Source organism: Ovis aries, chromosome 3 (assembly GCF_016772045.2).
Source record: "Ovis aries strain OAR_USU_Benz2616 breed Rambouillet chromosome 3, ARS-UI_Ramb_v3.0, whole genome shotgun sequence".
Taxonomy (NCBI): domain Eukaryota; kingdom Metazoa; phylum Chordata; class Mammalia; order Artiodactyla; family Bovidae; genus Ovis; species Ovis aries.
The window spans coordinates 20,405,454-20,430,434 of NC_056056.1; the positions used below are offsets into that span (position 1 = coordinate 20,405,454).

General features: G+C 44.1%; 1 protein-coding gene across 2 annotated transcripts; it reads right to left on the reverse strand.

The window, feature by feature from the left end:
- Positions 1-514: 514 nt before the first annotated feature.
- Positions 515-19,163, reverse strand: E2F6 (E2F transcription factor 6). 2 transcript variants are annotated; one of them, XM_060413821.1, is made up of 8 exons: positions 18,756-18,843; positions 15,316-15,492; positions 10,266-10,320; positions 7,570-7,786; positions 5,642-5,798; positions 4,581-4,694; positions 2,994-3,150; positions 515-2,525 (listed from the first exon to the last, which is right to left on the reverse strand). In XM_060413821.1, the coding sequence occupies exons 3-8, from the start codon at positions 10,270-10,272 to the stop codon at positions 2,476-2,478; spliced, it is 702 nt and encodes a 233-aa protein (XP_060269804.1). In that variant the 5' UTR covers positions 10,273-10,320; positions 15,316-15,492; positions 18,756-18,843; the 3' UTR covers positions 515-2,475. The 2 variants fall into 2 exon arrangements, with proteins under 2 accessions (XP_060269804.1, XP_060269802.1); XM_060413819.1 differs by lacking the exon at positions 15,316-15,492 and having other exon boundaries at positions 18,756-19,163.
- Positions 19,164-24,981: the final 5,818 nt, after the last annotated feature.

The following is a 24,981-nucleotide window of genomic DNA, read 5'->3' on the forward strand; positions in this document are numbered from 1 at the left end:
TAGCAGACAACAGTATTTGCTAACGTTTTACCCACAGTAAAGTGTCTTTCAAAATTGCTGTCGAGCTTCTCAAACCCTGCTGCTGCTTTATCAACTAAGTTTATACAATATTCTCAATCCGTTGTTGTCTCTTCAATTTTCACAGCATCTTCACCCAGATTAGATCCCAACTCAAGAAATCATATTGTTTCATCAAAAAGAAGTAACTCACCTATCAAACTTACTTTTTTTTATAACAAATGTAACAATATGAAAAAAACTGACATACTGCAAGAATTACAATGTGACACAGACATGAGCAAACACTTTTAGGAAAAGTGCTCATGGACTTGCTGGACACAGGGAGGCCAAACCTTCAGTTTTTAAAAACCACAGTATCGCAAAGCATAGTAAAATGAGGTATGCCTGCACAGAGATGGGCAGTGCTGTTCAGGACAGAGCGGGGAGGAAGAGCCTGGAGGCCAGGTTTAACGATGTTTAACAGTTGTAAAAAGAAGAGACAAAACACCAGAAGTTGGAGTGACAAAAAAGATTCGTTTATGTAACATGTCTATAATTTAGAGGGCTTTCATTTACATGATCTCACTTTACTCTCAGAATGATTTGCAAAGTAGAACACTTTGTCACATTTCACAAGTAAGGAACTGCTGCTTAGAAAAATGCTATCACCTGTGGCCATGCTTCCTTTGTGGGTTTTGGGGGCATCACCTTTTTTAGCCATTTTTCCCCTCCTTCTCTTTTTTCTCTCTTGGGAAAGGCTTTTTCTTTGGTGAAAGTGTTAAGTTGCTCAGTTGAGCCCGATTCAGTGACCCCATGGAAATCTCCAGGCAAGAAACTGGAGTGGGAACCTCCCCTTAAAATAAATGCTAACGGGCCTTTCCTATTCTCCTCCTGGAACCCTCTCCTTAGGTGGCCTCATCCACTCTCATGTTTAGCCATCACACGTAACTGACAGCTGCCAAATCTACAATGCAGAGCCTGGAATCCTCCGCAGAGCACTTGACCTATACACACTACTTCTGCCTCGTGGCCAAGGCCTGCAGAGGCAGCTGGTAGAACTGTGAGGAGGGAAGAGGCTGGTGTTCAGCTGAGGGACAGGACTGCAAAAGCCACTGGAGCTTGGAAGTGTGCAAATCCTAAATACTCGGCATGATTTTCCAGCATGTTGATTTTTTATTCCTAAGCTCCTTTTTCTACATGGTCCTAACGGCACGTTGCTTCAATTCTTTGAAAGCAAGAAAAGTTTAAAATGTGAATCTGAATGATTTAAGAATCTTGTATGGTATGAGCCAAGTATTATCAGTCTAATTCTACCATTCACTCACTCACTCACTCACCCACTTATTTGTTCAAACATTTATTGAGTGCTTTTCAATTGCCAGGAGTGGTGCAAGGTGCTGGGCTTAATGATTAAGACAAAGTCCCTCAAGGAGCTCACAGTCTAATGGTAAACTACTGAGTCAACTGAGGCACAGAGTGGTAAGGACTCACCCGATGAGGTAGAAAGAGCGAGGTGCTCGGGAACGTAGGACTAGAGCTGGATAGAGGGCAGGGGACCACTCACTCATTGTAAATAAACCCCTCTGGTTGAGAAGCAAGGCTACATATAGAAACATCTTACAAAATCTTGCAAGAAAGGTTAAAATAGTTTTCAACTGTCACCATAACTGAATTAATTCATGCCTTGCATGGAATTCAGTCATGAGCTGATGGCATTTCTATACCTGTCCCCAAAGCGTGGCACATGTCACCAGTCTGCTGGGACACAATGACTCTGTAGAGAGCCTGAAGTCCAACTTTAGCACTGGGAAACCATACTGAAATACTTGCATTAAATCCACAAACTTTTAACTGCACACACACATTTATGGTACTTCTACACGTAGAAGTTAGGGAAAAAACTCTCCTCTAATGCTCATTCAGAGGATTCTAATAAGTTATAGACAGACCACAGAAATTAAGAGAATATGTCTGTTTCTTTCACTATTTACATTATTTTGGCTGTACAAGGGTGAACAGTCTCACTCAAGACGTATTTCACAAGTGATCTAGACATTATACAAATATGTACAAAGATGTCACATCAGGTGCGTGCACACACCCGTCCACGCAGACATGACCCTGTGTAAGGCAACTTTTGTGACGACGACACATGATCTGCGCGGCAAAGGGCAGAGTCCACGAGGAGCTGTCTACCCTGCCTGCCTGTCTGTTTCACAGTTGTGTGATTCAGTAATTTCAGTAGGCAAGATGACCGCTTCACTGGCAAAAAAGCAGTGAATAATTATAAAAAGAGCTGCTTTCAAATGCAGAAACCGCCATTATCCAGAAATCTAAGCAGCAAAGTGCTTGGAGGCATTCCTGGCCTTCTTGCGGCTACCAAGCATGAGAAAATGGCAGGGATGATTTATTGCTCTGAGGATCTTCGTCCACACAGGAGTCCAAGAGACTCAACACATGGACCCTCAAACACCATCAGTTGCTCACTTCAAGCACTTCTTCACTTTGCTGTGGAAGATTTTCTTCTGAAAGATAACAAACACGGGAGAAATCTTCCTAAATGATGGTCTCAAAGGCAGGCAGCTAAGAGAACTTTCGAGATAAAATAGGAAGACCTCAGTCAAGAACCATATTCTTACGTGAGTGGCATAAGGCTAATGTTTCCAGTCTCACAAGAATAATAAACCAGGACTCAAGCATGAGCCTGAGGGCCTGGGTCAGAGGATCAGACAGCCTGCTCTACAGAGACCACACTCCAAAACCAACCATTCTAACTTTTCACGGATATTAAAATTACATGGGATTTAACAACAGGGTTGTTAGAAGCAGTAAGCAACTATAGCATAATTTTTAACTCATGTTTTTGTAGCTAGGAAGAGTAAAAATACCTCTAAGGCCATAATATTCATTTTATATTATTAATTTTCATATTCACAATATTCATTTGTAAAACTATACACATTTAAAAAATCGTTTTAAATCGGCCTGTTTACCTTTCTCAGGTTGAGGGTGCTCCAAAGGCTTGCTTTTGGATGAAGAGGTCCCTACACTGTCCGAAGTTTTATTACTTGAGTGGGAACCCTGCTCCACTTCACATAAATAAACATCAATGGGTCCTTTGGTGCTCCTGATATGTACTGTGATAGAATCCTAGCAAAAGACACAGAAAGCATTAAGATGAATGAGAGGATTCATGAATTACATTTTTTCACTTATTAGAACTGTTAAAGTTTCAAGGGACACTTTTGGAAATTCTCATCCAGGTAGTTTCTTTGCTGTCATATATTTGAGAATATCATGTACTTGCTTAGACTGAACCACAGGAAGCACTCACTAGGAAGTATCACTTCGAAGTCACAACTTGAGTGTGACTGGAATAAACAAAAGGTGCTCCTTAACTGTCTGTCATACACTGTCCAGTTAACAGCTAGGGTCTCACGTGCACTGTGGTCTTCTGGGGATAAAAGGGAAGGTGGGTAGGAGCTGCTTCACTGAGGGAGGTTAAGTCCCCTATTGCAAAGAAGAAGACACAACTTCAGTACTTCAGCACGACTTCAGTCTATCAGGCCTTCAGCACTCCATCTGTCCTAAGAATGGTCTCACTCCTTGATTCTGATTCCACCCTGAACACGCATCTTCAACGAGTATCTTTCAACACAAACTTTCCTGTAAGCAGTGGACAGTATTTCCACACACATTAATTTTACTTTTCATTTTAAATGTTTAACTTAGAGTCCTCCTTTCTCTGTTGAGTCTTTTATGAGTTTGGCTAGTGAGCTAATTCCCCAGAGCCCTGTTTGACACTGGATCTTAACACTGAGGCCAATTCTTGGTGATTCCTCTAAGAGCCCATGATAGTACGATGGCTAAGAACAGACTCTGAAACCAAACTGTCTGGGTTTGAATTCTGTTTCTCTCACTTACTGTATGATGGTAAGAAAGTTTATCATTCTGTGCTTTAGATTTCTCATCTGTAAGAGGACAATAATCATGACTACTGAGTTTCTGTTACTCAAAACACATTAAACACATTAAAATGGGTGAAGAGCCTTGAGCTGTGGATCAGGGATGCAGCTAACATGCACACTAGTTATTAAGTTACTGGGACTGCAACAACGCACAGCTGCCGCAGCTGGCTTGCCTGCCTTTGTTGTTGTTTAGTCACACAGTTGTGTCCAATTCTCTGTGACCCATGGACTGCAGTCCACCAGGCTCCTCCGTCCATGGGACTTTCCAGCAAGAACACTGGAGTGGGTTGCCATTTTCTTCTCCAGGGGATCTTCCCAACACAGGGACTGAACCCGCATCTCCTGCACCGTAGGTGGATTCTTTACTGCTGAGCCACCAGGGAAGCCCGTTTCCCTTTAAACCTTCTTAAGAACGGGAGTGGGGGGTGGGGTGGGGTGGAGAATTCTTGCTTGGAGAATCCCCACGTACAGAAGAGCTTGGTGGGCTAAAGTCCATAGGTGGCAAAGAGTCAGACGTGACTTGAGCAACTAAGCACATGCACACACACACAAACACGCATGCACGTAGGTGCGCGCATGCACACACACACACACAAAAGCAGGGCTACCTACCTCTTTGGGAGCTGGAACATCCAATCTGGTTTCTGCCGGCGCTTTAACTGCAATTACAATCTGTTCATAGAAGGCTTGGATGCTGTGAATGTCTTGATACGTCACATATGCTAGTGTAAAAATCAGTTAAGGGTCTCTAAACAGAGGGTGGAGATTAAAAAATAATTTCATATGTAATTCTTACTATTTCATCAACGATCCTTAGGATTTCATGAAGTGTTTTACAATATAACTCAAAAGAATTCTTTTATACTACTGTGATAGTGATGACACTTTCTGGAGAAAAAATAGTAATAAAGTCTGGGTGTTTAAAACAAAGACACCACACGAAGGTATTCAAACCTCCTTGTACTTTTCCCTATCATTGTTACATCTTATGAGAACCTCTAGGGGAAAAAAAGTGTTTTGATGAGAATCTCCTAAAATGTAAGGGAGAAAGAATCTGTTAGTAGTAGAAACAACTTAGAACCAGTTTTTCAGGACTATCACGTACTCATGGGAGTGCTCTCATCCCAAACTATTTTCCATCTTGCTACCTGAATTTTTCTCATTTTATTGTATTGCTTGAAATTTTACCATTTACCTGATTTAAAGGGTTTCCCCAGCATTTTTTTTTTTTAACTCCACAGACCTTTTTGACTGAGTCCAGTGACAGCATTTACTTTCCTTCCAATAACTGTATTGTGGAAACAGGAGTTTTTGACTGGTGTAGAACCTCAGTAAATTTGAAACGTGGACTAGCTCAGTATCGGTGACACCTCAGAAAGGTGCTGCATGGGGAACACGGCAGCAAAACTGTCTAGGAGACTAGGGGAGAGATCAGAATCAAAGACAATCTCCCCCTTTGGTCCCAGAGACACTAAACTGAAGAGCATGACCATCCAACTGCGTCAGGCCTGGTGGACTGGAAAGGCAGTTTCAGTATGATTTCTATAGCAGTTCATTCACTTCAAAAGGTCTGGTTTTGTATCTTAAATATATTAACTAAATTTCCAAGCTGAGCCTACTATTTAAGGTAATTGCTTTGGGAGATTTTTTTTTAGGGTACAGATTAAAGGATATCTTTCATTTTCTTTGTCATCTGTTAACTCAAACAACTGCTGAGCACAATCCTTGATTAACTCATCCAGGGCATCTTCCATTGCTGATAAGTCAGACAGCTCCTCCTGCAGCTTCTTCTGCTGGGGCACTGCTCCAAAATTGCTAAGATCAGACCCTCTTTAAAAGAAAAAGATCACTATCAACAACATCTGGGAGATTACAAATTAATACAAGTTCGGTTACTGGAATGTCTCCAGAAGTTTACACCTGGTGTCTCCCTCAGCAGACAACAGGTAACAAACTCCACTCCTGTTCTCCTGTTTTTCCAGACAACCATTACTTCTCTTTGGTTTTTGTCACCATTTCTATTCTCTGACACAGAAACTTTAAAAACAAAACCAACATCGTGACCCTCTGGAAATAAGAAGTTCTACGGAAAGCTTACTAAAGTTCAATGAGCAGTGAACTGAGTTAGCAGCAGCCAGTTTCAGCCCAGCTCTACTTTCCACAGTATAACTTTTGACAAGTTCCTGTCCATCTGTGTTTGTGCTCAGTCGTGTCTGACTCTTTTGCGACCCTTCGGACTGAAGCCTGCCAGGCTCCTCTGTCCGTGGGATTTTCCAGGCAAAGATACTGGAGTGCTATTTCCTCTTCCAGGGGATCTTCCTGACTCACAGATCGAATCAGGGTCTCCTGTGTCTTCTGCACTGCAGGTGGATTCCTTACCTACCGAGCCACGGGAGAAGCCTTTTGACAAGTTAGTCTTTTAACTCTAGTTTTTACACATGAAAAACAGTACATACTGGCCAAACGACAGTTCATCTGCTAAAATTCTGAGTCTTAATTTTTCCCTACAGTGCATATTTAATCTGGTTCTACCTGAATATGGTGATATTTTTAAAGATTTATTTTCTTCATTACAGTCTGCCCCAATATGATGTGACTTGAGCAGCTACTGATACTCATTCTTTTCTTCGATCTTTATAGAAAATTAAAAGGGGAGAGGCTGTTACAACTTTACCTTTTGCTTGCTAGTTCTCAAATCTGGTTCTAATTAATGATTTAGAACACAATCCAACATTAGCCCCTAGAATGTTAGTTATTATTCAGCAAACATGTTCAAATTAGAATTCAGTTTGCATTTCTGTACTACTAAAAAAATAACCTCCTTTTTTAACCACTTTCCTCTAACAGCGAAGTTAACTACTGAGAATCATTTAATGATCTTTGCTGGTAGATTTTCTTTTGCCTGCAAGGTATCTAGGTACTTATACGCTGAACTGTTTCTTACTGATTCAAAATACTTGTGTGTTAAGTATAACAGCTCCCTTCCTTTGCGCGTGTGTGTGTGTGTCCCCCACACTTATCTATACATAATATCTGCTTTTATACCATAAGGTCTTCTTTCTCTGAAATCCTTCCTAATCATATGCTGTGTCTTTACCAGCTGACTCTGAGATAGGCAGCCTCCTGAATTTTTTTTTTTTTTTTTAACATTCAGGGGATTGTGTTTCCAAGCCTGACCTGCACCATAACCACTGGAGGTCGCTGTTAAGAAGGCGGGTATCTGCCTTCTCCCAGAACTGAATTAAAGCTCCTTGGGAGGAGGCCTCTCTGTGTTCACACTCCAGTGCAAGAACCACTGTTTTACCGCCTTAACTGATTTTCCCCCTGGTTTATCAACGATCAATTGGAACTGAGGAAATTTTTATTTTTTTTTAAAATTCCTACACAATCAGATGCCCACTTACCTTGAAAAGTCAAATTCCTAAAACTAATCATGACTCCACTCAGCTTTTCCATAATATTGGGGTGATATTTTATGGCTTTTAATTGGCACCAAGTAGAAAAAAAAAACAACACTGATAGTATCTAGTTTAAGCACAGTATTGTCACTTATTGAGGAGGAAAAAAAAAAAAAACCATAAAAAGTTTGAAAACAACTCACATCCATCTAATATGGTTCTTAGACTTCTTTTCAACCAGGTTGATTCCATCCAAGACGTTGGTGATGTCGTACACTCTTCGTTTTCGTACTCCCAGTTTCGTTGCAACCTTGTTTAAGTCAAGAATGCCCCCAGGAGCAGATCTGACAAGATCCATAAATTTTCGAGTTAAATAAACCAGTGATACATCAAAACGAGGTCTCTTCACTTTTAGTGCTTCTGGGAAACAAAACAAACACAATTCGTAAAATTTTAAATAGCATTTCTTTCTCAATTCATTAAAAAGACCATTTATTTCTTCTTGATCAATAACCACAGACACCTACAGATATTCTACCCACTGACCAAATCATAGCTAATTTTTACAAAATCAACTTCTCAAAGTGGATGAAAACTTACTAACCTAATCCAGGTAAACAAAGGCTTTAGACTTAAAGGAGTATTTGAAATACGCAACCAGTTTCCATGAAGTATGTGAATCTGAACGGCATCATACCAGACGTAAATGGTGAGCCTGCATCTGCATCCGTACCACTCTCAGGAACAGGATTAGAAATGATGTTTAGAATCGAATTTCTCATTTGGTCCTCAAGTCAAGAAATTCTTTATGAAGCAAAGTTAGAGATATAGCTTTAAAAAAATGTTTAAAATGTCCCTATACATGTTATAGTCTAAACCAACCTGATGAAATCTGGAAAGGGCTCAAATCAGTCTTCTAATTAGCATGGTTAGGATATACCTTGAGGGAAAGTGGCGTGACTATTTTTTAAAATATTCAGTACCCTATATTAACAGATAAGCAAATGAATAGGGAAAAATATCTTTAATTCCCTCACTTATTCATTACTATGGTTTTCCAGATACCCCCCGACACTACGCACACACTTTCACATGCTCACGTAAATATGTAAATATATATAGTCTTAAAAAACGAGAATAGAAACATACCACTTTTTAACATATTGTTTTTTAATTCAGTATTATGAACATTCTGATATGTCAACAAATTTATTTCAACTTTATTCTTTATGGCTGCATGTTTAACTGTACGGAATATTTGCTCAACTCGGCTCAATGGTGGAAATTCAAATTATTTCTTATTTTACTATTTTGCACAATACTTCAATGAATCCCCTAGAAGCTAAATTTTTGTATGCGTCTTTGTTTCCTTTAGATAGGTTTCAAGATGTGGAACTGTTAAGTAAAAACATATTTTCAAATGCTGCCAAACCTGCTATTCAGGATGTGGGTTCTATCAGTTTTACAAAGTTTATAAGGGCCTCCTCTCTTACCCTTGCCGAAACTGAATATTATCATTCTTTCCATCTTTCCCAGTTTGATGCTAAATAGTTCTTAAGGTTTAGTGTGCAGAGGAAATAAATTCTACAAATAATTAGCTGTCCTCCTGGTGTGGAATATGTGATTACACTTTTTTTCCTACTTCATAGCACACCACAGAATCCTTCAAAGGAAATAGTCATCCTATCTTCAATCAGAAATGCTCTTCTCCAGAACCTCTATAATATTATATTCAACTTAAAGACCACTGGTGGTTACTCCAAGAAACAAAAGGACATATTTTATAACTTAAATGTCTTCTATGTGGAGACTACTCCTATACTTAAAGATTAAACAGGATTAGGTAGGAATTAAATTTTTTTTTTTTAAAGTAGAAGATGGTCACCATTCTATAAAACCTTGCAAGTTTACAAATGAGAAATTCTTACTTTAAAAACATTTACATCTGACTCTTGACCAAGGCAAGAGTTAACCCGTGTATAATTTATATAATTTGCACCCTATCTGCAGATTCAATCAACCCATCTATTTGGCTAAGTGAAATCACCATCGTGTTTCTGGGTTAGAGAGACCCCATGGGCAGCAGGGAAGGCCTGGCAGAGATGACCAGAGTGGGCAGCTGTGCCAGGGTGGCCTGCGCAGGAAGCAGAACCTGACCCAGGGAAAGACTGCATGCTCAAATCTGAGCAAGGGGATGAATCCTGACTGGACAAGTTACTTAATCCCTCTGGGCCTCCGTTTACTTGTCTATTGAATAGGAATAATAATCCATACCTTTACTTTGAAAGGTTGCTGGGATAATCCATGCAAAGAGCTGAATACAGGCCAGGCACTGCATGAGCTCAATACACGTGAGACATGAGTCTAAGTCATGGCATGGGGCAGACAAAGGAAACGCTTCCAGAGGAAAACTGGGGGCCAGATTATTGGTGGGACTGGGGGGGGTGCCAAGGAGAAGTGAAAGCTGACATTAAGATTCATACTGGGTGTCTAGGCACCGTGTATCCCCTGAGATTAGGACAGGAGTAGATGGAAAGAGCACAAGGAACCACAGGAAACCAGGAGGGCAAAGACTGTCCTCACATTTGTTGCCAAACCTCCTTCAATTCCACTGATGACAATAACTGCTCTCAGATCTCCGGGAAATATCCCTAAACACGGACCATTTAGGAAAAAAAAAGACATTTCCTAAGTAATGAGGAATAAACTGGCATTTGTGCAGTTTTCTGTGCATTGACAGCCTACAACCTCAGGAGTTTTTGCCGAAATTCCAAGCTTGACATTTCAGTCTACAAATAGTACATTTTATTTAAGTTACTCATCAACTCAGGTACCTTTAAAATAAATCACTGAAATCATAAAACAGCAAAACCTAAAACCTATTCAGGAATCAACTTACTTCTCATGGACACATATTGTACATTATCTTCTAAATTAATCCTTATTTTTGATGGCTGGAAAAGAGAAGATACAGAAATTTAACTTAGTAATTTAAATACAAGCAAATGAATAGCAAAAAAAAAAAAAAAAAAAAAGCAAATGAACAACATTTTACTGGATAACACAAAGGTTTGTCCTTTTTTTCACCCTGGGAAATAATTATGGTGTGAGGAAACCAGTCCTTCTCCTAAACTACATTTATGCTAACTGTCATCACATCTGACAGTGTTTACACACTTGCATTTCTGAAACTGCACAGGCCTCCACAGGTATGGAAAGTGGAAGTGAAAGTCACTCAGTTGCGTCTGACTCTTTGTGACTCCATGGACTATACAGTCCATGGAATTCTCCAGGCCAGAATGCTGGAGTGGGTAGCCTTTCCCTTCTCCAGGGGATGTTCCCAACCCAGGTCCCCCTCACTGCAGGCGGATTCTTTACCAGCTGAGCCACAAGGGAAGCCCACAGCTATGGAAGCAGGAGTCAGAGAGATGGGTAGGGAGAGAAAGGAAGGGTGGTGCCAGTAGAGGAGCACGAACACTGGAACTTATTACTACATGGACATTCATTTATTGACTGCATCAGGTACTGGGGATAAAGGGGAATTCAGAGGTGAACAGGACTCTGTCTCTGACTCTGCAAGGTACGGGAGAGATCTACACCCAAACTAACAAATGCTCACCCTTTGCTAACTCATTGTTAAGTGGCTCCAGAGAAATGAGCTCACAAACTTTCATTTTCACAAGCAGCCATGCAGTCCCACAATAATTAATGTAAAAACAGCATTTCTAATCATGGAAAATAATGCATGTAATGTAACTGGAAACTTCGGTATTAGATTAATAAAACACTTCTTGTAAATCCCTGAGGCAACCACGAAATTAGTATAACAGGGGCTCCACTGCCAATGCTCATCATTTTACTAGCTACCTGAAGGCTATGAAAGCTTACATAAACTTGTCGTAACATTTGCAGTACATTTAAAAATTGTTTTTTTGCAAAACATATATAAATTCTAACCATGAGGCTAATAAAGAAAAACCCATATTAGCATTTTGCTTAGAACAAAGTGTAACGATGTCATGTGTCTCCAGACAGGCTGTGGGAGGGTTTAGTTTCGTTTAAGTGAAAAAACTGCCCTCAATGGGGCCACAGCAAAACTGGGGGAAGAGGATTTCATGAGCAGCCCTAAGAGAATAGTCACCAGAACTCTGGGGTGTAGCCAGCAATTCTTAGGAGGGACCCCCAGGCAAGCCTTGGAAGACAAGCCAGATTTTGCGGAACCTGTGGGAGGCTGGGGAGAGAGGATAAATAATTCTTGCTGCAGTAAGTGATATGACTAAAGGTATGGAAATACAAACTACCTGGTCCCTTTCGCAAGGCAGCCTGACTGGCCAATGTGAAATCGACTTGTCACTGAGGCTGGAAGGGCCTGCCAGCACCATGCTCGACACGGAGGACTATGAAAGTCATGCCCTGGAGTTTGGCCTTTAGGTTGTAACCAGCGCAGAAATGCCACAGATTTCTGAGCAAGACATGACATCCTTGGGCTCATGGTTCAGAGATCCAAGCACGGTGGCAATACAGCAAAAAGACTGAGGAATGGGGAAGCCTGAAGGCGAGGTGAACAGCTAAGTAGCTCTCTCCTTGCTGGTGTTACTATACAAGCCTTGGCACAATGGTTCCCTTACCATTCATGACAAAATGATGGCATCTGTCAGCAAGCTAACTTGATACGGAATAACTCCCCTGAAGCAGAATTCCACTGTAAAATTAATCTAGTTGTCGGAACTTGAACACCTGCAGGTATATCTGCTGGGTGTAAAACCAGAACGGGGACAGCCCACCAGGGACTCTGCCTGGCTGGCTCTCAGCGCAGTGCTGACAACAGGGACACGCTGAAAGAAAGTGAAGTTCCTCAGTCGTGTCCAACTCTTTGAACCCCATGGACTGTAGCCTACCAGGCTCCGCTGTCCATGGGATTCTCCAGGCAAGAATACTGCAGTGGGTTGCCATTTCCTTCTCCAGGGGATCTTCCCCACCCAGGGATTGAACCTGGGTCTCCCACATTGCAGGCAGACTATTTACCCTCTGAGCCACAAGGGACATGCTGAAGGGCAGTCCTACTGAAGCCAACCTTCAGACCAGGGTGACCAACTGTCACTGCTGTTTTTACATTCAACCCTTCTGCTAAAAGACTATGAAACAAGAGTTGAACTACTGATGCAAGATTCTTAAAAGAAAAAAAGTCCATCCTCATCACAGGGACCTGAAACACCCATCAACAAACACCCTAAGTTGCTACACCGCTTCAATCACTATGGTGTCACAATCAACCCTGAGAATGCACATGGACAGGATTAACAGAGCAGCAGCCCTCGGGGTCGCGCTGCAGATGAGACTCCTGTTCTCAGTTCAGAGCAGTAGGGCCCAGGCCCCCGCCTGGACTACCTTCCCTATCTGCTCTCTGCATGTGCCCCATGGGCGCCTTCCCTGATCCAGACCCCTCCCTCTAGTCTCCTTATCTAGAAGGCTGCTATTCATGGCTTGGCTCGGGGATGGCAGTACCTCAGTTAGTAACATGAGAACGTACAACTTTCTTTCCCCCACATTCTTTGCTATAAACCACATATTGGCTATATTGAGATCTGTGGGGAAAACAACATCCACTCGTTTTGGTCCCCACCCCCCCAACTGAACAAAGAAACCCTCTCTCTTTATTCTGGGGGACTCACAATAGCATCATGGCCTCTCAGGGGCAGACCTCCCAAGTAAAGATCGTGTAAATCCTACAGACCTACAATTCAGGAGATTTCTGATGTGTCAACAGCAATGACACATTCATCTCATTTATACTCAACAGTTCTTGGCTTAAGATGGGGCTCAGGACCACCAGGACTTCTCAGGTACAGGGACTCATCCCTCATCTGTAACACAGTGTAAGGACAGACCTCTATTAGAGCCCACTTTCCAGCTATTGTGAAGATCAAATGACCAATTCTGTAAACTGGAAAAAATCCCAAGAAAGCATAAGAGACTATTATTATTGTTGTCCTGTTTGAACCAGAACAGTTCTTGGCACATGCAGGCACTTGGTAAACATTTGTTAAACTTATGAATGGAAGAGTGAAACAGGATCTTGTCACGGATGACGTCAACTGGTAAACAACACTGTGTATTTACAGACATAGGGACACTGGGAAAAGACGCCCTCTTGGATACCCCATCTGTAAGGATCACTGAGACTAGGAGGCCTCATGTTCTGTTTTTTAATACAAATTTATCACCTGGGGAGACTCAGTCTGACAATCCTGGTGAGCCTTTCCAGCTATGCTAACTCTAGTAAACCACATTCGACAGACAGGTGAGGAGCTTTTCCTTGTCTCACAGGCCTAAAGATCTGGAGGAACTATATTTGAGGCTATACTTAACGAGCTACAGTGAAGAAGCCTGAATTCTTACCTTATTCTGAGCATAAAATCTGGTATTTTGAGGTTCAAATTATCCCAGATTCAGCCAATGGGAACCTTTTCAAAGCGGCTCCTGCACAGGACACATCTCTTACCTTCTCGGTGTCTCAAGGATGGCAGTCCTCAGAGGAACATCCTCAGACTTCTATGGCACTAGATGCTGCTGCTTCTAATGCAGACAACCCACCCCTGGGGGCACTGCCAACATTTCTGTTCCTTCACAGAAGTCTGCCTGAGAGGCCATGCTCAGGCACTTCCCTGAGGAACTACCCACGGACAGCCTGCTCTGCTCAGCAGCGTCTGACTCTCTGTGACCCCCCAAACTGTAGCCTGTGCGTCTCTGTCCATGGGATTTCCCAGGCAAGCATACTGGAGTGGGTTGCCATTTCCTCCTCCAGGAGATCTTCCCGACCCAGGGATCCAACCCACGTCTCCTGCACTGGCAGGAGGATTCCTTACTGCTGAGCCAGCAGGGGAACCTAAAGGAGAGCCTGGTAGCAGCCAAACCTCAAGACTGGGCTTCCTAAAAAAGCTTGCGGTTCAAACACTCAAAATGCTCTTCTCACTGTTCGGGTCTATAGTCTGCTTCCATCTTGTCAGAGCCGCCACCTGAAACCACCGAGGCTGTCAAATACTCAAACTGCCCCTCCCACTTGTTTGGGTCTACTAGTCTGTCTCCATCCTGAAACCACCGAGGCTGCACTCGGTGCACACAGCTCTCTAGGAACCAGCAGCTCCTGGTGGGTCGGTCAGCACATTCCAAGTCATTTCACTGATGCTGCAAGTTTCAAATCTCAAAACCTACACTTTGCAATTTGAGATCTCAAAGGAGAAAGAAATAAAAGGTGAGTTTTAGGGGCTAAAATCTTAAACACTGCTTATAAATTGGTTAAAAATGTCCCTATACAGAGACGCTTGCTTGTCCAAAACACCCTGTTTGGGGGAGTCATAACCCTTTAAGAGCTCTGCAGACACACACCTTTTTCCAGGGGTCTGCTTTCTAGTCACACATGCAAGTTTTCCTTATTTTTCAATGTATAGACTAAATTCTATCTCTGATCATGTTGTACCTTTGTAAAATTCCAGTTTTCAAGTCATTTACCCCAGGGGGAACATCAAATTCTCAGCTGTACACATAACTATTTTTTTGCATAGCATTTAATAATACATAGTCTACTAAATACTTCTAGTCATTTTCCGATTTTTCTAAAAAATGCTGAGAGAGGTGCTGAAATCACCATTTCAAAGCCAGGAAAATAAACATTCATGCATTCAAACATTTAGAGAGTACCTACTTCATTCACTTAACAGCTATTTACCAAAATAGCTTTTTTGGTTTTGCAAGAAGCCCCAGATATGCTGGGGATGTACCAATGAAAGGCCAGAGCTGCTGCCCAGGGCATGAAGTGCCCCCATGCTGAGGAAGGAGTATGTAGGAGGCTCACAGGAGTGCCCAGCACAGCCCAGAGGCTGGGGCAGCAAGTGAAAGTGAAGTTGCTCAGTCATGTATGACCCTTTGTGACCCCATAGACTGTAGCCCACCAGGCTCCTCCGTCCATGGGATTCTCCAGGCAAGAATACTGGAATGGGTTGCCGTTTCCTTCTCCAGGGGATCTTCCAGACCCAGGGATCGAACCCAGGTCTCCCGCATTGCAAGCAGATGCTTTAACCTCTGAGCCACCAGGGAAGCCCGGGTCAGCAAGGCTGCCCACAAATGACCTGTAATGGGAACCATGGGAGGTAAATAAGAGAAAGTGTGCTCTAAAGAAAAAAATTTTTGAAGGTGGAAGTGCAGATATACAGAAGTTCAGAAGAATACAGACATATGGAAAATTCAGTAACCATAAGCAGTTCAGCAAAGATAAACTCAGGAGTCTGATGACATTAAGAAGTTTCTCCTCTATGATGAGAGCAGCTGGGAACCATGATAGATTCTTTAAGCCAAACGACGTGATCGTACATACACTTTAAAAAGACCATTATGGTTAGTTACTATGTAGAGAATATATAGGAAAATCAGGGGCAAGATGAGAAGCAGGAAAACTAGTTGAGAAGATAGCAATCTGAAAGGCAAAATGACAGCTAGAAGTGGCAAGTACTGGTGACTAATTTCTATTAGACAGGATGGAGGGGGTCCATTTGGAAAAGGTAAAGATTATACGTAGGATACCAGCTAGGGCAATATGGAGGGTGTGGTACCATTTGTTGCAATATGAGATCGAGAGTTGTTGCTTAAGCAAGACACGAATTCCACTTCAGGTGTATGAGTTTGAAATCTAGGTAGAGTTGTATAGTAGACAACTGGAAAGCTCTGAGCCCAATTTACAGATTTGGGAGTCATGACACGGTAACCAAACTACCAGAGTAGATTGTTATTGTTTAGTGGCTAAGTTGTGTCCCACTTTTGTGACCCCATGGATGTAGCCCACCAGGCTCCTCTGGCCATGGGATTTCCCAGGCAAGAATACTGGAGCAGGTTGCCATTTCCGTCTCCAGGGGATCTTCCCAATCCAGGGGAATGAATCTGTGTCTCCTGCACTAGCAGGCAGATTCTTCACCACTGAGCCATCAGAGAAGCCCGACCAGAGTGGATAAGACTCTCTGAAACTCCAAGGGATACGTGTATCTTCTGACATTAAATGCAAAATAAAGTTTTTTCCATAGTAAGAGTTCATAGCTTTTATCAAATTCTAAAATAATGAGAAGAAAGTCTATGAAAAACCTAGACAGCATATTAAAAAGCAGAGACATTACTTTCCTGACAAAGGCTGGTCTAGTCAAAGGTATGGTTTTTCCAGTAATCAGGTATGGATGTGAGAATTGGACCATAAAGAAAGCTGAGCACCGAAGAACTGATGCATTTGAACTCTGGTGCTGGAGAAGACTCTTGAGAGTCCCTTGGACTGCAAAGATATCCAACCAGTCAATCCTAAAGAATATCAGTTCTGAATATTCATAGGAAGGGCTGAAGATGAAGCTGAAGTTGCCAATCCTTTGGCCATCTGATGCAAAAAACAGACTCAGTGGAAAAGATGCTGATGCTGGGAAAGATTGAAGGCAGGAGGTGAAGGGGACAACAGAGGATGAGATGGTTGGACGGCATCACCGACTTGATGGACATGAGTTTGAGCAAGCTCCGGGAGTTGGTGATGGACAGAGAAGCCTGGTGTGCTGCAGTCCACGTGTGGCAGAGAGCCAGACACGACTGAGCTGAACTGAAAAGAAAAAGACCACCAGTACAAACAGTAACAGAAGTCACAAGAGTGCTGAATGACACCCCATATGAAGAAACTGTGGAGAAGGCTGAAGAGCTGAGTAAGACCAACATGGAAGGGATGGGAAAAGGAAGAGTTTACAAAAGAGAACACAAGAGGCCAGAGAGGCAGATGGAGTGCTGAGAGTATGTCCAAGGGGACACAATGGTGAGTTTCCAACGGAGTGAGTGGTCCATCGTGTTAAAACCATATCCGCTGGACCTGACAAGGTTGCTGACGACCTTGGTTAGGACAGTCGTAGAGTTGTGCTTAGGGCTGAGGTCCCCCAGCAGCAGCTCAAGGTGGTAATGAGATGTGAGCAAGAAAACTCAGAGTGCAGACAACTTTTTCAAAGAGTTTGGCTGTGAAGGGGAAGTGATATAGTGGGCGGAAAGGCATAAGGGATTAAAGGAGAGATCTCTCAAGAGGGAAATGGGATTTAGGACATTGTTGGGTCGGGAAGATCCAATGGAAAAGGGATAGGATACTCACTCCAGTATTCTTGGGCTCCCTTTGTGGCTCAGCTGGTAAAGAATCCACCCGCAATGCGGGAGACCTGGGTTCAACCCCTGGTTTGGGAAGATCCCCTGGAGAAGGGATCGGCTACCCACTCCAGTATTCTGACCTGGAGAATTTTGTGGTCTGTATGGTCCACGGGGTCGCACGAGCAACTTTTCATTTCACTTTAAGTAGTTGAGAATTTACCATCCGGAGTCAGACACTGGGAGGTTCAACCCAGGCTTTTCTACTTACTAACCACAGAAAAACCACTTAACATCTCCAAGTCTATCTTGGCAACTGTCAAACAAGAATAATCCCTTACAACTGCTGTGCGGAATTAAATGAGATGGTGCTCATCAACTATTTTGGAGCACTATTTTCCAGCACCTCCTTGTGTCTGGATAATCTGACTTCAGGAAATGTCTATTCACTAGTAATGGGAAGAAAGCAGCAGAGAGGTCGAGAATGCAGGGAGAAATGGGGACTGATGGGTTCCTTCCATGGAAAAGTGCTGATAAGAAGAATACACTGCATGCAGTCCAGAGCAACAGAATTGAACGTTTCACAGAGAGTCTTAATCTCCCTTGCGTTTTCGCTGTCAAACAGGATGGAAGACGTGCTGAATGGGGGGAGCTGTGGGGTAGGATGTGTGGACACGGTTTTAAGCGGCTGCAGCTAAGCAGGAGCATGGGAGAGGAGGCTGCAGAGAACACTAAAAGAGAGCTTGCAGAGACCCACTGAGATACAGATGGGCGAGCACGCCAGTGTCAGGCAAAGCTGTGCAATTTTCTCCAACACTGCTCTGTGGCCGGAAGGAAAGATGGGGAGCTGTGGGGTGGGACGTGTGAGGTGTGGACAGGGTTTAAAGCGGCTGCAGCTGAGTAGGAGACGGGCAGAGGAGGCTGCAGAGAACACGAAAAAGAGAGCTTGCAGAGACCCACTGAAATAAAGATGGAAGAGCATGCCAGCGTCAGGCAAAGCTGTGCAATTTTCTCCAACACTGCTCTGTGGCCCGAAGGAAAATTCGAGGAGGCTGACAACGTTATTTTGGAGCACATGGAAAGGATAAGGCAAAGGGTTTCAGCGGACGACGACGGCTCTGGTTCAGAGGACGTGACAGGCAGTGCGAAAACCCGGGAGCCCGAGGGAGCAGCCCCGGGGCCACCCTAGAGCCCGAGGACCCCCCACACGCACGCGTTCCCCGCCCCCAACCCCGGGGGGGCTTACCAGCAGGCCCTCCACGTTGATGGGGTCGCGGCAGCGACGGCGCACCGCCTCCTCCGCCGGGTCCACGAGCAGGCTGGGCAGCTTCCGCGCCGGTCGCTGCTGACTCATGCTGACCGGCCAGTCGCTCCTCGCCTCGCACCCCCGAGAGCTCTCCCGCCTTCTCCCGCTCCGCTCGGACGACGCACCCCCCAACACAACACGCCGGGTCCCAGGGGCTGGGGGGGCGGGAGGGGAGAAGGGGGCGTCGTCAAGCACGAACCGGGCCCCTGGCCGGCTCAGAGGCGCCGCCTAATTAGACCGGCTGGCGGACCAGACTCGACCCCGGGACGGGGGACGCGGGCGGGCTAAAGAGCACCGTGACCCGCGCAACTCAGGACGCCAGTCCCGCCATCTTCCCGCATGCGCAGTGCGCCGCCGCTCCCAGTGCGCAGGCGCGTCCCCGCTGCCGCCGCCGCAGCCGGCGCCGCGGCCGCCTCTGCCCGAGCACTCCCCGCAAGCCGCACGCGGCCCTCAGCCGGGCGGGACGAGGGAGAGCCCAGGAAATCCCGGAGGGCGGAGTCCGCGGAGAGGACAGCACCGCGAGAGGAAGACGCTGCGCCGGAGGTCCAGACGGAGGGGTCGGGGCGGGAGGCCAGGCTGCTGGGACAGCTCGCTTGTGTCCCTCGGAGTTCTTGACACTAACCACACTAATAACTGAAAGTTCTCAGCGCGCAGGGAGTTAATTTACATCTCAGGCACTTGCCCAGTGCTGATGCTTTTTCGTCAGTGTTGGTCACCGAACCGTCATGGGATTATTTACTGATGTGCACCTTTTTTTTCTTCTTCTTCTTTCTCCCTTCCAAATGAAAATTTGAGAAATAAATGATTCCCTATGGTGTCGGAGATCGTGCTGAGCACAGGAGTTACTCCTTTGAATTTGGCACAATCTCCAATTCCAGTGGAGGAGAGAGATAAAGGAAATGTTTAGAGCTGGAAGAATTGATGCTTTTGAATTGTGGTGTTAGAGAAGACTCTTGAGAGCCCCTTGGACTGCCTTAGCCAACAAAGGCCCTTCTAGTCAAAGCTATAGTTTTTCCAGTAGTCATGCATCGATGTGAGAGCTGGACTATAAAGAAAGCTGAGCGCCGAAGAATTGATGCTTTTAAACTGTGGTGTTGAGAAGACTCTTGAGAGTCCCTTGGACTGCAAAGAGATCCAACCAGTCCATCCTGAAGGAAATCAGTCCTGAATATTCATTGGAAGGACTGATGCTGAAGCTTAAATTCCAAAACTTTGGCCACCTGATTCGAAGAACCGACTCACTGGAAAAGACCCAGATGCTGGGAAAGATTGAAGGCAGGAGAAGAAGGGGACCACAGAGGATGAGATGGTTGGATGGCATCATCAACTCAATGGACATGAGTCTGAGTAAACTCCGGGAGTTGGTGATGGACAGGGAGGCCTGGTGTGCTGCAGTACATGGGATTGCAAAGAGTGGACAGGACTGAGTGACTGAACTGAACTGAAAGCTGGAGCCAGTTTGCTGGATAGCAGTAATTAATACAATGTTGCTTCCCAGGTGGCACTAGTGGTAAAGAACCCGCCTGAGAAGGCAGGAAACTCAGGTTTAATCTCTCGGTCGGGGAGATCCCCTGGAGGAGGGCATGCAGCCCTCTCCAGTATTCTTGCTTGGAGAATCCTATAGTCAAAGGAGCCTGGTGGGCTACAGTCCATAGGGTCATTAAGAGTAAGAGATGACTGAAGTGACTTACATGCAGACAGGCATGTAAATTAACTCAACTTCCATTACAAAAAGAAAAGAAAGTGTTTCAATAAGAAAATTTGTATGTGCCACAAATCCAGGAAGCAGGTAATATAAGGTGGAGTTAAAACGCCTATATAAATAAATAATAAAACTGGAGCCAGACGATGTGTTTTCTGATCCTGGCTCCCTGTGCTTAGAAGTTTACCAGACCTGAAACAAGCTGTTTAATCAGTCCCTGCCTCAATTTCCTTATTTGTTGAATGGGATTAATGACTACTTTGGAAAAGACTGTGATGCTGGGAGGGATTGGGGGCAGGAGGAGAAGGGGATGACCGAGGATGAGATGGCTGGATGGCATCACCAACTCGATGGACGTGAGTCTGAGTGAACTCCAGGAGATGGTGATGGACAGGGAGGCCTGGCGTGCTGCGATTCATGGGGTCGCAAAGAGTCGGACATGACTGAGCGACTGAACTGAACTAAATGACTACTTACCTCCTAAGATTGTTGTGAGGATTAAATGAATTAATGAATGTAGCCTACTTAGAACTGGGAATAGCTAGGATTTGATATAAAAAGGCATTTGTTGTTGTAGTATAGTGGCCAAGTTGTGTCTCACTCTTTGGAAATGCCTTGGACTGTAGCCCACCAGGCTCCTCTGTCCATGGGATTTTCTAGTCAAGAATACTGGAGTGGGTTGCCATTTCCTTCTGCAGGGGATCTTCCCAACCCAGGGATCAAACCTAAGTCTCCTGCATTGGCAAGTAGATTCTTTACCATCTGAGCCAAAGAGAGCCTAAGGTGGGGCAGGAAGGCTTCCAGAGGAAGGTGGTTTCCCAATAAACTTTAAAAATTTCTTGAGAGTGTAGATATTCTTTAATCTTTGTATCTCTGGCATCTAGCACAGTTCCTGGCAAATAGTAAGTGCCCCGTAAGTGTTTGCTAGAGGAATGACTTTAAATGAAGGATAATCTAGAGGAAGTCTCTAGAAGAGTGGGTTTTATTGCAGAATGGAGAATTTCCCAGAGTAATTAAGTGACACCTTTACCAACCGCAGTCTCTGAGAAGGCACGCTCTGGAGACCAGAAATGGCTGTTTTTAATTAAAAAGAGACACGATCCAGCATTTCCTCTCTTTTGCATTCTGCTAAATGTTTTATCACTTCATGGGAAATAGATGGGGAAACAGTGTCAGACTTTATTTTGGGGGGCTCCAAAATCACTGCAGATGGTGACTGCAGCCATGAAATTAAAAGACCCTTACTTCTTGGAAGAAAAGTTATGACCAAACTAGATAGCATGTTGAAAAGCAGAGACGTTACTTTGCCAACAAAGGTCCGTCCAGTCAAGGCTATGGTTTTCCCAGTGGTCATGTATGGATGTGAGAGTTGGACTGTGAAGAAAGCTGAACGCAGAAGAATTGATGCTTTTGAACTGTGGTGTTGGAGAAGACTCTTGGGAGTCCCTTGGACTGCAAGGAGATCCAACCAGTCCATTCTGAAGGAGATCAGCCCTGGGATTTCTTTGGAAGGAATGATGCTAAAGCTGAAACTCCAGTACTTTGGCCACCTCATGCGAAGAGTTGACTCATTGGAAAAGGCTCTGATGCTGGGAGGGATTGGGGGCAGGAGGAGAAGGGGACGACAGAGGATAAGATGGCTGGATGGCATCACTGACTCAATGGACATGAGTTTGAATGAACTCTGGAGTTGGTGATGGACAGGGAAGCCTGGCGTGCTGCAATTCATGGGGTCGCAAAGAGTCGGACACGACTGAGCAACTGAACTGAACTGAAATGTTCTGTACACATTTCCTTATGTAAATCTTACATCAAAACTGAAAGATGTGTATTTTTCTGCCAACTTCACAGATTAGGAAAATAAAGATTAGCAAGATTTCTAAAAATTACCTGAAGTCCTGGCTAGACAGTGGCAGAGGCAGGATTTGACTTCATAACTGATTGAGTTAGTATGGATCCTTGGGAAGATTCTTGAAGGGTGACTAGATTTTCTACAGCCACAGGTGGGGTCAGGGAGTGAAGGTGGGTGGGTCAGGGTAGGGGTGGTCAGCACTGCACTTCAGGCTCAAGGCAGAACAAGAGTCAGGGCTGTGACTCTGCCCTGCAGACACTTACAGTACCTGTGACTTGGCTTTACTCAGTATATATGTATGCATAAAAGGATGGATGGGTGATGAACAGTAGAATAGAATGGCTTGAGAAACATAGTATTTGGGGTTCCACCAGAGATTATATTACCTCTGCAGTCCATGGCTACCCCACAGTGTCTCTGATGGACATATCCTCATATGAGAATTGTGGAAAGAGGACGGTATATAAAACATGGCCAAGGAGAAATGGTGGCAGTAAGGACCATTCCCCATTAGTTTTCTATGTCATAGAAACTTAAGCAGAGAAAAAGTTCTTGGGGATGATTTAGTGAAAATTTCTCACCTCACAGGGGAAGGAAGCAAGACCAGAGAAGCTAAGTGACTTGCCTAAGATAAAAATAATGGTGTCTATGATTTAAAAATGGGCAGAAGAACCGAACAGGCATTTTTCCAAAGAGGAAATGCAGATGACCAATAGGCATATGAAAAGATGCTTAACATACTAATCATCAGGAAAAAAATCAAAACCACAATAAGATATAACCTCACATCTGTCAGAATGCTTGTCATCAAAAAAGAACACAAGTTAGAAATGTTGGTGAGAATGTGGAGAAATGAGAACCCTCATACACTGTTGGTGGGGATATAAATTGGTGCGGCCGCTGTGGGAAGCAATATGGAAGTTTTTCAAATAACTAAAAATAGAACTACCATGTGACCCAGCAATCCCACTCCCAGATATAACCAAAAAGAACAAACACATTGACTCTCAAAGGTACGAGCCTCCCAGTGTTCATAACAGCACTATTTACAATTGCCAAGATGTGGAAGCAACCTAAGGGTCCATCAATAGATGAATGGATGAAGATGTAGTGTAGACACACACACACACATACACACACAATGGAATATTACTCAACCATAAAGAAGGATGAAATCTTGCCATTTGCAGTAACATGGATGGCTTTACAGGGTATTAAGCTAAGTTAAATTAGTTAGACAAAGGCAACTAATATGTTGGTTATATGTAAAATCGAAAAAATATGACAAACTAGTGACTAAAAAGAAGAAGCAGATTCACAGATTTAGAGAGCAAACTAGTGATTACCGGTGGTGAGAGGGAAGGGGGAAGGGGAAATAAAAGGGTTCGGGGGGATGCGTTATTATGGGATGACATGAAATCATGTGCATGAAATTCTGAAAACTCTAAAGCACTCTAGAATTTTAAGAAACTTTTATTCAATAATCACCATAAAAAAGATGTTTTCTGGTCTTCTACCTTCCAGATCAGTACCTTTTTCAGGGAGGTGATGTGGTGTCAGGACAAACATGTAGTGGGAGAGGATTGTTCTAGAGATGGAAGGATGCTGAAAGGGGAGAGGTGGGATGGAAGGAGGCACAGGCAGTCCTGGGCTGGAGTGAGTCCTGCAGCCCTCATCAGACTTGCCGGCAAGCATCTTAACCTGTAGGATACTCAGTTTCTGTATTTGTAAACTGAGGGTAAACCTACCTGCAGTTCTGCTGTATTAGAGATAAAGGACGTCCAGTTTCTGCTGCGTTGAATCCATCTTCAATGGTAGTACAAACTTCCTAATTTCACAAGGGCTGTCTCTAACCAAGTCTCAAAGCTCCCTACTCCAGAGACTAAAAATGGGTCTCAAATGACATCAAATGGAACAAAGAGCCAGGCGCTGACTCTTTGTTCTGAGGTTTTGTTCAGAACTTGACAAGCCTTCCTGAGAGCTCCCGAGAAGTTGCTGGCCCACAAAAGCTTTCATTGGTCCAGACGCACGGATTCAGTCTCTCCACTTAGCAACAGTATTTGCCTCCTGCTTCAGAAAAGGAAACAAAAAAGTAAGCCTGCAGTTAAATACACCCACAAGGGCAAATCCCCATGAAAGCCTGTCAAAAAAGAGCTGTGGGAAAGATGAGCTATAGCTCTACGCCTGGGTGAACTCCAATGAGGAAGCCACAAAGGGGAGGGAGGGTGGGCACACAGGCTTGTCAATTCCAGCCCCCCAAGGGTTTCAGCTCTTCCCTCCTCCTAACTCCCGCTGCCCCACCGCTGCCCTCACTGTCATTGTTCCAGAACTATTTTAACTGCTTCCTAATTCATCCCCCTGTCCTTCCATCTACAAGGCATTCTATACTATCACTGTCAAATTAAACAGCTGCCTTTTAGGGGGTGGCTGTTGACCTCACATGGCAGGAGAACTCTTTCTAAAGTGCGGATCTGATATCATCACTCCTCTGCTTAAAATCAGTCTGTGTACTTTGTCTGTATTATGCTCCAGGTTAATATTTTCCTCTGCTGCTGCTGCTAAGCCGCTTCAGTCGTGTCCAACTCTGTGCGACCCCATAGACGGCAGCCCAT